The following is a 12,519-nucleotide window of genomic DNA, read 5'->3' as shown; positions in this document are numbered from 1 at the left end:
GTGGCACAATCATGCCTCAGTGCAACCTCTACTCCCAAGTTCAGGCAATTCCTGTGCTTCAGTCTCCTGAGTAACTGGGATTATAGGCATGTGCCACCACATCTGGCAAACTTATATATTTTTAGTAGAGGCAGGGTTTCACCCTGTTGGCCAGGCTGGTCTCTAACTCCCAACCTCAGGTGATCCACCTGCCGCAGGTGTAAGCCACCACGCCTGGTCCAAAATTTTTTAAAAAGAATTAGCCAGGGGTGGTGGCACGTGCCTGCAGTCTCAGCTACTCAGGAGGCTAAAGTGGGAGAATAACTTTTGAGCCTGGGAGGTTGAAGCTGTACTCCAGCCTGGGTGACAGAGTGAGACCCTGTCTCAAAAAAAATGCTGTTCAGACAGAATCTTGGCTTCACCAACAATTGGGCTTATATAAGACAATGTGTTTATAGATGAAGGATTCTATATAAATATAAAAATATGGAATTGGGCATCATGCACAGTGATCATTTTCTTTAATTAAACAAGCAAAAATTCCACTGTTAACCAGGTATATACAGCATACATACAGGCTTGAGCCAATTTGTGTCAGGTTAGACCTGAGTTTCAATTTTGGCTTTTTGAACTCACTGTGTGACTTGAGGAAGGTTATTTAATCTCTCCCAGTTTTGGTTCTTTTTGTGTGTGAAGTGCTTTTACATGGTTTTAAAAGTTTTAAAATGCCTGTCTTATTTTGCAACTTACTTTTAACTATATAAAAGTAAGATGGATTGATGAATAGATATGGGATAATGTACATATAGTAATATCCCATAGACTGTGGTTGATTTATTCATGGAACATTTCAAGTTTTCTATATGTTGGAAAATTTTTATAATGTTAGAATAAATGCCTGTATTGCAGGCTTGTTAGGATTAGGCAATATAAAATTTGAGAAGTGTCTGGCATGTAATAAGTGTTCAACAAATAGTGGTTGCTAAAAGTACTTCAGGGGAGAGATATACTTTGTAACATCAATAACATGATAAAGCAATTTATGAAATATTTAAAAGGACATCTCAATTTTACTGGTCTCCTTCGCTCCATAACAACTGCATCAGAATCTCTGGGATATTGTACATGGGCTTAACTTTTTATCTCTTTGTTCTTCCCATCTCCCCTTCTGTTCTTCTCTCCTTCCCTGGGTATTATAAAGTGCAGCGAGGGCTGAGAACTACTGATGGGAGGAGGAGAGGAGTGGAGGAGCAAGTAAAGGAGAAAGATCCTCCTCAACACCTTCCCAAGGTTTGGCATTGCATAAGACCCCAGAACCAGTTAGGGGAGCCCCAAGAATATAACCAAGATTGATTCCCCATTCCTTCCTCGCAGAAGTAGCTGTATCTACTTTTTCTTCTTCTTCTTCTTCTTCCTTTTTTTTTTTTTTTTTTTTTTTTTTTGAGACAGAGTTTTGCTCTTGTCACCTAGGCTGGAGTGTAGTGGCACTGTCTTGGCTCACTGAAACCTCCGCCTCCCTGATTCAAGCAATTCTCCTGACTCAGCCTCCTGAGTAGCTGGGATGATAGGTGAATGCTACCATGCCCAGCTAATTTTTATTTTTATTTATTTATTTTTTGAGATGGAGTCTTGCTCTGTCACCAGGCTGGTGGAGTGCAGTGGCGCAATCTCGGCTCACTGCAATGTTCACCTCCTGAGTTCAAGCAGTTCCTCCACCTCAGCCTCCCGAGTAGCTGGGACCACAGGCACATACCACCATGCCCAGCTACTTTTTGTATTTTTAGTAGAGACGGAGTTTCACCATGTTGGCCAGGATGGTCTTGATCTCTTTACCTCATGATCCACCCACCTCGGCCTCCCAAAGTGCTGGGATTACAGGCATGAGCTACCGCGCCTTGCCTAATTTTTGTCTTTTTAGTAGAGATGGGGTTTCACCATATTGGTCAGGCTGGTCTCGAACTCCTGACCTCAGGTGATCCACTCGCCTCATCCTCCCAAAGTGCTGGGATTACAGGCATGAGCCACTGCGCCCAGCCCACTCTTTATTATATACGTTTAATGTCTGACTCCAAGGTCTCCATCAAATTCATTTTGTATTCTCACTGCCTCTTAGCACAGTGCCTGCTACACACTAGGTTTCCAATAAATGTGTGAAGGTAGAAAGAAATGAGAAAGGAAAGGGTGACATAGGAAGAAAAACTGTGCCATAAAAATGTTCATGGTCTGATATTACCAATCCTGGATATTAATCTGAAGAAAATAATAAAAAGGAAGGAAAAAGCACATAGTACAAAGCTTGTTTCATAGTGAATGTTAGCTATGGTAGCTGTCTCTGTATTTTTACTGTATTTTTATTTATATGTAATAAAAATTGGCAGTAAGTTATCCAGGAATAGGGGAGAAGTTAGATAAATATGAATACTTAATGTACTACCATGTACCCATTAAAAACTAAAATAATGCAGGCCAATAAAGGTAAGGAAAAATACTTAATACATTTTAAAAAGCAGAAAAAAACTGTATAATTACAACTATTTATATATATGACAGAAGCCTATACTATTATAACGAATGTTATAATCATAGTTAGGGAAATAGCATTCTAGGTGATTTTTCCCAATTTCCTACTTTTTATAATGTTATTATATACATTTAACAATTAAACATTTTTGTAGGCTAGCAAATGCCAAATGTAAAGGAAAATGGATACTTTCACAAACCTCTGGTAGGACAGTAAACTGGTTAGACCTTTCTGAAGGGCAATTTGGCAATATATATCAAGCAATTCCATTTTTAGAAAGGTTTCCTAAGGAAATAATTAAGAATGCATGCAAGGATTTAGCTACAAGAATATTCCTAAAAATATGAAATATTGTTGCAAATAGCAAAAAATTAGATGTTTGTCTCCCTTACTTGCTCCATTAAATAAATAATGGTATGTATATATTAAAGGATATTATGTAGCTCTTAACATGTGCTTAAACACTTAAGGTAATGTTTTAAGTAAAAAAAGATTATAAAAGAGTACATACATTATGATTACATTAAAAATGTGTGTGTGTGTGTGTGTGTGTGTGTGTGTGTGTGTGTACATAAAATGGTCTCAACGAATATACACCAAGGTGTTAAACAGCTTATCTTTATTCATCTTGCTTTGGTAATTAGAAAATAAATTAATTTTGTACAAACAGACTTATCAAGCCTCAAATCTACCCTAAGGTAAGTCACCATTATATCAATATGCAACATGATAGTACAGTTGTCTCTTGGTATCTGTAGGGGATTGGTTCCAGACTTCTCTTGGAGAAGTAGAATCACACACATGAACTCAGCCCTCCATAGCCAAGGGTTCTGAGTCCTGAAAATACTGTTTTGTCTTATCTTTTTTTTCTCTTCTATTCTCTTCTCTTTTTCCTTTTTTTCTTTTTTTTTTTTAAAAAAGACAGGGTCTTGCTCTGTTGCCCAGGCTGGACTGCAATGGTGTAATCATAGGTCACTGTAACCTCAAACTCCTGGGCTCAAGCAGTACTCTTGCCTTGGCCTCCCAAAGTACTGGGATTACAGGTGTGAGCCACCATGCCCAGCCAGAATATTACATTTTCAATCCAAGGTTGGTTGAATCCAAAGATGCAGAATGCACAGATAAAAAGGGCTGACTGTAGTTTTAGGCAAAAGTAAAAATGGGCCAGGCATGGTGGCTCACGCCTATAATCCCAACATTTTGTGAGGTCAAGGCAGGTAAACCACTTGAGGTCAGGAGTTTGACCAGCCTGGCCAACATGATGAAACCCCATCTCAACTAAAAATACCAAAAAAAAAAAAAAAAAAAAAAGCTGGGTGTGGTGGCACACACCTGTAGTCCCAGCTACTCGGGGGCTCAGGCAGAATTGCTTGAACATAGGAGACGCAAGTTACAGTGAGCTGAGATCACACCACTGCACTCCCGCCTGGGTGGCAGAGGGAGACTCCAACTCAAACCAAAAAACAAACAAACAAAAGTAAAAATGAAACATTTCATTAAATTTGAAAGACATCTACAAAAATGACCCAGCACCTCTTTGTAAATACTATTTTTGAAACCCTTAGAAATATTATGACACAGCTTAACTTATAGCTGTCAGATATGAAGGCAAATAAACCAAACATTAGCCATGATTCTGAGCACCAGCACAAAGTAGCATTAATAACCTCATTAATAATTGCAAGTGATTATAAAATATAATTCCATACTGTTGTATAGTGACTATGTTTTGTTTCTCTTTGCTTGATACATACACTGTCTCTGGATTTATGCATCAGGATGCCATGTTACTGCTCCAACTTACTGGGACTATACACAAATTTGTTGAATTAGATACATTTTGTTGAATCTTAAGTGTCCAAAAATCTATTTGCCGTAGTATTTGCTCTCAAGGTTTAAACAGTGATTATGTTTTTGTTGAATCTTAAGTGTCCAAAAATCTATTTGCCGTAGTATTTGCTCTCAAGGTTTAAACAGTGATTATGTTAAAGAGCTAATTATCTTATCTATAATTAGAAGCTAGTCCAGGAAAACATTTCTCGGTATGGGTTGATTAGGATGAAATAGTTTGAAATAGTTTAGGGAAGTGGAGAAATATAAGTAGAGTCACGGTATATAGAAGAGCTTAACTTATACAGAGGAGCTGCAGTTTAGTGTGATTTCAAGCAAAGAGATGAGGCTAGATAAGCAGGTGCAGACCAGTTAATTGAGAACATTATTTACCATCTGAAGGACCTTAATCTTATAGAAGATGAGGAGCCATCATGTAGGGTTTAAACTGGGTAAAGAAATAATCAGTTTTGTTAGATTTGCGTTCTAAGATTACTCTGCTATCACCAGTGGCAGTGCATAGAGGATGGATTAGGTAAACGTAAAATTAGTTTCCAGTGGAGTTGGTATTTGTCCTATTAAGAGCTTAAAAACTTTTCTCCTAGAAGCCAATGTTACAGCTGCTGAATACTAATTCCTTGAAGGGAGAGTTAAAATAGTCTAGTGAAAAGAGATGAGAGACAGACAGACTACATGATAAGTTGAAGTTTGAGTCATTGATATATCTTCTTGTAGAATGGTAGTAACTCTTCTTTAATTAGTAGTTTTACAACTAGGACTGGAAGCTTGATAGTAGTGTCTTCCATTGAAAAACAACTCAAACAAAAGTACATATAACAGTGCTGACTTTTTCAGATGAAAAATCTTTATGTGTAAGATGTTCTTGAGGTATTGTTAAATTGTATTATCTTTGGTAATAAAGTTAATAACAGGATTGATACAGACATTCAATAATATAGATATTCTACCACGTTTGCAAGGTAACCAAAACTATCATGTTTCCTGAAATAGTAACAAATTGTATATTTAGCTTGAATTTTACTGTTTTCATAGCAAGTTTTGTGTCTGTACTGTTTACAGCCTGTATCCCAACCAGCTGGAGTTGAACAACAAGCAGCTCTTCTAAAACCAGATTTAGTTCGAAGGTAAGTATCTTCAAATTAATACCATGAGAACAATAAGGATATGCTGAAGTTTGTGTACTCATTAAGTGTTCAGTGTATCTTGACTAGAGAAGCTTCTGTGTTCTTGTACTTGTGTGGGTGTTTAATAAAAATGATAGATATTATTTTTACTTTTTTATGTCAGTAGGGATCATATGGATTGGGCGGTTAACTGATGATTTTCTTGTTGTATTTATTTATACCTTTCTGTTCTAGGAAAAGCTGGTAAGGGTTAAGGAAGGAAGGAAGAAACAAAAGAGTTTAGAGTAAAATTCTAGCTAATCTAAAGAAATAAATGACAACCGTATATATAATTGTATTTTTTAGTAGGTAAAAACTAGTACTTTTCTGTATAAAAAAATAGATTGGATAGTTTATATTGTTCTATCTTCAAGTTCATTGATTCCTTTGTTTTACTCATTCTACTATTAGGCCTGTTCAGTGAGATTTTTAAAAAAAATTTCTGCAGTTGTTTAGTTCTATACTTTCTATGTGGTTCTTCTTGATATCTTCTATTTCTTTTATAAGATTTTGTTTTTTCATTTGCCTCAAGATTATTTGTGATTGCTCATTGAAGAATTTTGATGATAGCTGCTTTAAAATTCTTGTTAAAGGCTGGGCACAGTGGTTTACTGCTGTAATCCTAGCACTTTGGGAGGCTGAGGCAGGCGGATCATGTGAGGCAGATCAGAAGTTTGAGACCAGCCTGGTCAACATGGCGAAACCTGTCTCTACTAAAAATACAAAAATGAGCTGGTGTGGTGGCACATGCCTATAGTCCCAGCTACTTGAGAGGCTGGGACCTGGGGATTGCTTGAACCTGGGAGGCAGAGGTTACAGTGAGCTGACATCACACCGCTGCTCTCCAGCCTGGGCAACAAAGCGAGACTCTGTCTAAATAAATAAATAAATAACATTCTTGTTAGATAATTCTAATATCTGACTCATCTTTTTTTTTGAGGTGGAGTCTGACTCTGTTGCCCAGGCTACAGTGCGATGGCACAATCTCGGCTCACTGCAACCTCTACCTCCCTGGTTCCAGTAATTCTTGTGCCTCAGCCTCCCAAGTAGCTGGGATTACAGGCGCCTGCTACCATGCCTGGCTAATTTTTGTATTTTTAGTAGGGTCAGGGTTTCACCATGTTGGGCAGGCTGGTCTCAAACTCTTGAGCTCAAATGATCTGCTCACCTCAGCCTCCTAGAGTGCTGGGATTATAGGCATGAGCCACAGCACCTGACCTCATCTTATTCTTGTTAGATGATTTCAATAACTGTTTTATCTTGGTGTTGGCATCTGTTGATTACCTTTTCATATTCAAGTTGTAATTTTTCTAGTTTTTGTTATGACAAAGGAGTTTATTTTCATTTGTCTCCTATGCTTTTGGATATTATGTCAGGTGAGTGTAGATCCTATTTAAGTCTTTTTTTTTTTTTTGAGACAGTCTTACTCGGTTGCCTAGGCTGGAGTGCAATGGTGTGATCTTGGCTTACTGCAGTCTCCACTTCCCAGGTTCAAGCAATTCTCCTGCCTCAGCCTCCTGAGTAGCTGTAATCACAGGCATGTACCACCATGCCCAGCTAATTTATTTTAATACAGATGGGGTTTCGCCATGTTGGCCAGGCTTGTCTCAAACTCCTGACTTCAGGTGATCTGCCCACCTCAGCCTCCCAAAGTGGTGGGATTAGGCATGAGCCACCTGGCCTGTTTAAATCTTCTGTGTTAGCAGGGGGTCACCCTTGTTTAGATGCATAGGTTCTGGCCTACTTTTGTGGGCTGTAATTCTGATGACAATTTAGTTTTCAAAGTCCTTACAGCACTGCTATTCTGATCTGTTTTGTTCACCTGGAACCCCTGGCCCCCACGGCGGGGCCAAGAGGTACAGAATGTTTCCCTAGGCCTGCTCCCCCAGACCTCCTCTATGGGTTATACTCTGCTTACTGGTGGGGCCCCTACCAGTGACACTGGGGAAGGACAGGGCCCACTTAAGTCCTCTTCTCTTGCTGGGTTGAGGATCAGGAGACACTGGCCTTGGGCTGCCTTTGCCTCTGGACTGGGAATTGGGAGGCACTGGGCCTGTACTGCCTTTATTCACTGGGTGGGTAATTGGAAGATACCAAGCTGCTATGTTGTTACTCAAGTCCTGGGGGTTCCTAGCCAGTCCACTTTCATCTTTTCATTCTTCTGTGTGCTCCTGTAATTGTCTACTACATTATTTCTAGAACTTTTAGCTATATTTAGAGGAGAGGAGCAGGGAGAGTTGAGTTTCTGCCATCTTGTCCCAACCACTAAACTGATGTGTTAAGTAACTTTGGAATGTGAATTATATAGCCCATTGGCTAAAATTATATTTCTGAAGGGATTATTTGTTACTGCCATGTCTCTGTGGGCAGTATTAATGTATCTTCTTCCACTACTTATAATTATGTAAATTTTTTGTCATATGGACATAAAAAGTTTAGGAGATTTTTATCTCTTCTTGTACATCTATATATAGATGTTTCATGAGTAGTTTTTAGGAGAAATAACTTGCTTAAATTAATTTGAAAGGTATCTATTCCAAAAAGATGTCTGAGATTTAGATCTTGTTAATTGAATTTCAAACATGTTTATTGAAATTTTTGTATTTATTGAAATATGCTTGAGTTCAAAGAAAAACCTGAAAAATGCCTTTGACACAGATAAACTAAAAGGTAGCCTGCCCTTTCATAATAATATTGATGTGAACCTGTGAAATGTAACTAATTAGAATTAATCATGTTGAACTATTTTTACATCATTCATTTTCATTTCTTGTTCTGCCTCCTGCAGAGCACTATTCTTGTCTTCCATACCTGGTCTACACTGTTGAGTTCATTACATAAACAGGTATATTTTGAGTGATAATTGTTTTGGTTTTAGAAGTTTTATTTGAAGATACTAATAAAGTAACCCCTAAACAAACAAGATAAAACCGATCAAGAGCACCCCATAATAAAAGGTTCCACAGAGGTCTAATACTGGCAATGTTTTTCTTTCATTCTCATCACTGTGAGATGTTTGCTAAGTAAATACAATGTGATCTTGATTTTTCATAATAGCCTTTTAAAAAAGCTTTATCGAAACATAATTCACACACCATATAATTCACCCATTTAAAGTGTGTAATTTAATAGCTTTTAGTATATTCACAGAGTTGTGCAAGCATAACTTTTAAAAAGATATTGTAGTATTTATTGGTTTTCCTTAAACTCATTATTGATGGTTTTATAATTGGGAGTTTTTCTTAGAATTTTACTGTCAAGACTGGTATGAGTTACTTTTTAAAAAAAATATTACTAGCTTGAATCAAGATGTGGCAGCTACGAAGGAAAACATCAGTAGCCCTGATAACCCAAGTGGAAATGGCAAACAGGATCGGATCAAACAGAGAAGAGCTTCCTGTCCCCGACCAGAGAAGGGAACTAAATTTCAGCTTACTGTCCTTCAGGTCAGTTTGTCAATATGGTTTTGTTAAGAGTACATATAGAGGTTTGGAGGGTCAGAGAGGGGCAATGCTGCAGAAGTGAGTTGTAGAATATTGTGAAACCCTCTCTAAACTAACCTTTTCTCCATTACAGACTTTCCAGTATGAGTATTATGTGTTCATTCTTAAACTTGGAAAATAGAAGAAAGAAAGAAAAAATCCATTTGTAACCACCATTCAGAGATAGCTCCTATTAATGTTTTAGTTTGTTTTTCTCTCTTTTTTCTGTATGTACATGTAGTGTTTTACATTATAAAGCTTGTGATAGTACTAGTAATCGCAGCAAAAATGTATTGAGTTCTTTTGTGGTAGGCACCCTAAATGTAATCCATGCATTTTATCATTTAATCCTTCAGTAACCCTGTATGATAGGTGGTAGTATATACTCGTCTTTACAAATGAGAATACTAAAGACCAGAGGAGTGAAGTAATTTACTAAGATCACTCAAGTAGCAAGTGGTAGAATCAGATCTGAACCTAGATCAGACTTTAAAGCCCATATCTCTAACCATACTATGTATGTTTCAGTTGGCTGCTTAAACCTATATGAAATTTTATATCCTGTATTTTCAAAAACCTAACATATCGTGTATGTTTTCCTATATCATAAATTTTTTAATAACATGACATTTTAAATGGCTACATTAGATAGCTGCTTATACAGAGAAATAATTTAATCATTCCCTATGTTCTTGGTTTATGTTCTTTCTTTCTTTTTCCCAGTCTGTCTTTTTTCTAACTTGGTGTCTTTTACTCTTTTTGTCTGTCTCTCTGTCTATCTTTGCAGCAAAATCCTTGAACATAAATCTTTGTATCTATCCTGGATTATTTGCTTGTTAGATTCATAGAAGTCAGATTCATAGATCAGAATATGAAGATTTTTAAAGTTTCTAGATACGTGTTGCTAGATTGCTGTCCATAAAGATTGGGTCAGTTTACATTTCCATTTTCAGTGCCTCATCTTTTGCTTAGAGTCAATTTATAGATTAAGAGAATTTTGGAAATGAATGATTAAATTTAAATCTTTGCATTGCAGATAGCTCTAGTGACTATTATAACATTTTGCCTTCTTATAAAAGTTGTATTGTTTTCTTTATCACAGGATCACATTTATAACTTATTTTTTACTGAGTAACTTGAACCTGTTAGGTTAGTCATAGAATGACTGTTTAGATGGTATTCCACCAAGGGAAAACATACTCTTTTTAGATTCTGAACTATTTAAGACATTTTCCATGTATATTGTATGTGAACTAGTATAGATGTTCCCTGCACAATTTGCAAAGAGAAGTCAGTGACTAATCCTTCAACTGGTGAAATGTTTGTACGTTTGTACTCAGGTATCAACCTCTGGAGATAACATGGTGGAGTGTCAGCTGGAGACACACAACAATAAGATGGTCACCTTCAAGTTTGATGTTGATGGTGATGTGCCAGAGGATATTGCAGACTATATGGTAAGTGCAGTAAGACCAAATTATCTTCCCTTCAGCATTCTGTCTTTTTTCCCCTATAATTGTCTCCATTTATTTTGAGCCATCATTTTTTAAAGAGTATGATTAGTTTTAAAAAATTGTACAGAGCTCGGCCGGGCACAGTGCCTCACGCCTATAATCCCAGCACTTTGGGAGGCCGAGGCGGATGGATCATGAGGTCAAGAGATCGAGACCATCCTGGTCAACATGGTGAAACCCCATCTCTACTAAAAATACAAAAATTAGCTGGGCATGGTGGTGCGTGCCTGTAGTCCCAGCTACTCGGGAGGCTGAGGCAGGAGAACTGCTTGAACCCAGAAGGCGGAGGTTGCGGTGAACCGAGATTGAGCCATTGCACTCCAGCCTGGGCAACAAGAGTGAAACTCCGTCTCAAAAAAAAAAATTGTACAGAGCTAAATTGGGTTATCATCAACATAAGTCACTGTATCTCCTCTGGTTTCAGTATATTTATCTGGAAAATATGAGGAGGTTTTATTTAGAGACAGTACAGATAAATGGTTCTTATCTCTGACTGCATGTGATTATCATCTGACAAGCTTTTTAAAAACAATTCTATTGCCTGGTCCCCTGATTAAATCAGAATCTTTGGAGGTGACGCCTAAGCATCAATAGTTTGTCAACTCCCCAGGTAATTCTTTTTATTTTTTTTAGTTTATTTTTTTCTGGGCACAGTGGCTCATGCCTGTAATCCCAGCACTTTGGGAGGCCAAGGCAGGAGGATTACTTCAGCCCAGGAGTTCAAGACTAGCCTAGACAGCGTAATGAGTGAGACCTTGTCTTTACAAAAAATTTTAAAATGCCAGATGTGGTGGCCACACTTGTAATCCCAGCACTTTGGGACGCTGAGGAAGGATTGCTTGAGCCCAAGAGATTCAGGCTGCAATGAGCTGTGATCATGCCACTGCATTCCAGCCTGGGCAACAGAGCAAGACTCTTGTCTCAAAAAAATTATCTTTTATTATTTTTATTTTTTATAGCAGGCTTTGAAAAACCTATGCCCCCAGGTGATTCTTTTTTTCTGTTTTCTAAAAAAATTTGTGGGTACATAGAAGGTTGATTTATTTATGGTGTACATGAGATATTTCGATGTAGGTATACAATGTGTAAGAATGACATAAGGGTAAATGGGGTGTACCTCCCCAGGTAATTCTAATGTGTTAGCTACTGATCTAACATCTTGCATGTTACTATTTCATTTAGTTTTTAATATTTTCTTTGAATTGTTCGGCTTAAGGTAGTATTTCTTCCCCCTTATTTTATCTATTCATTACTTTTTTCTAAGTTACTTTTGCATCTTCCCCTTTTTTGGTGGGGATAGGACTAGGATGGCAGGAAGAGTGCATATAATACTTCTTGTTTCTGCCAACTTTCCTTGTCCATGCATTTCTAGCCAAGCAGAATTAAACATTTTAAAAGTTATTTCATCAGTTCTGTCTTTTGTTTAACATAGTGTTTTCTGAATTGTCTCTTCTTTCATTCTTTTCATGAATGTTTAGTCTGATTGGTGGTCTTCCCAGCTATTCTTTTTTTTTTTTTTTTTTTTTTTTGAGATAGAGTCTCACTCTGTTGCCCAGGCTGGAGTGCAGTGGTGCGTTCCTAGCCCATTGCAACCTCCACCTCCTAGGATCAAGCAGTTCTCCTGTCTCAGCCTCCCAAGTAGCTGGGATTACAGGCGCACACCCACAACACCTGGCTTATTTTTGTATTTTTAGTAGAGACACAATTTCTCCATGTTGGCCAGGCTGGTCTTGAACTCCTGACCTCAGGTAATCCACCCTCCTCAGCCTCCCAAAGTGCTGGGATTACAGGCATGAGCCACTGCGCCCAGCCTTCTGAGCTATTTTTTATCACCTTTGGAGATGTTTCATTTTGTGGTTTGTGATTTAAAAGCTTTAGGGTTTGGACATATTAGTTTTAAACATTGCCTCAGTTCTTCAAATAACAAATTTATAGAATGACATTTTTTTAAATGCCGGCTCCTTCTCTGGTAGGTAGTGCCAATCTGAGAAATGTCAGTAGTCATAAAT

At 37.7% G+C, this 12,519-nt stretch overlaps 1 protein-coding gene across 9 annotated transcripts in view; it reads left to right on the top strand.

Moving 5' to 3' along the window:
* Positions 1-12,519, top strand: part of WNK3 (WNK lysine deficient protein kinase 3) — a 175,586-nt gene that overhangs the window by 107,721 nt on the left and 55,346 nt on the right. For all 9 annotated transcript variants that reach the window (XM_078364023.1, XM_078364025.1, XM_078364020.1 and 6 more), the window contains exons 11-13: positions 5,411-5,475; positions 8,813-8,960; positions 10,337-10,453. In XM_078364023.1, coding sequence (XP_078220149.1) covers positions 5,411-5,475; positions 8,813-8,960; positions 10,337-10,453 — 330 coding nt within the window. The remainder of the gene's footprint in view (positions 1-5,410; positions 5,476-8,812; positions 8,961-10,336; positions 10,454-12,519) is intronic.

Source organism: Callithrix jacchus, chromosome X (assembly GCF_049354715.1).
Source record: "Callithrix jacchus isolate 240 chromosome X, calJac240_pri, whole genome shotgun sequence".
NCBI classification, from domain to species: domain Eukaryota; kingdom Metazoa; phylum Chordata; class Mammalia; order Primates; family Cebidae; genus Callithrix; species Callithrix jacchus.
This window is presented reverse-complemented; position numbering and strand designations above follow the sequence as displayed.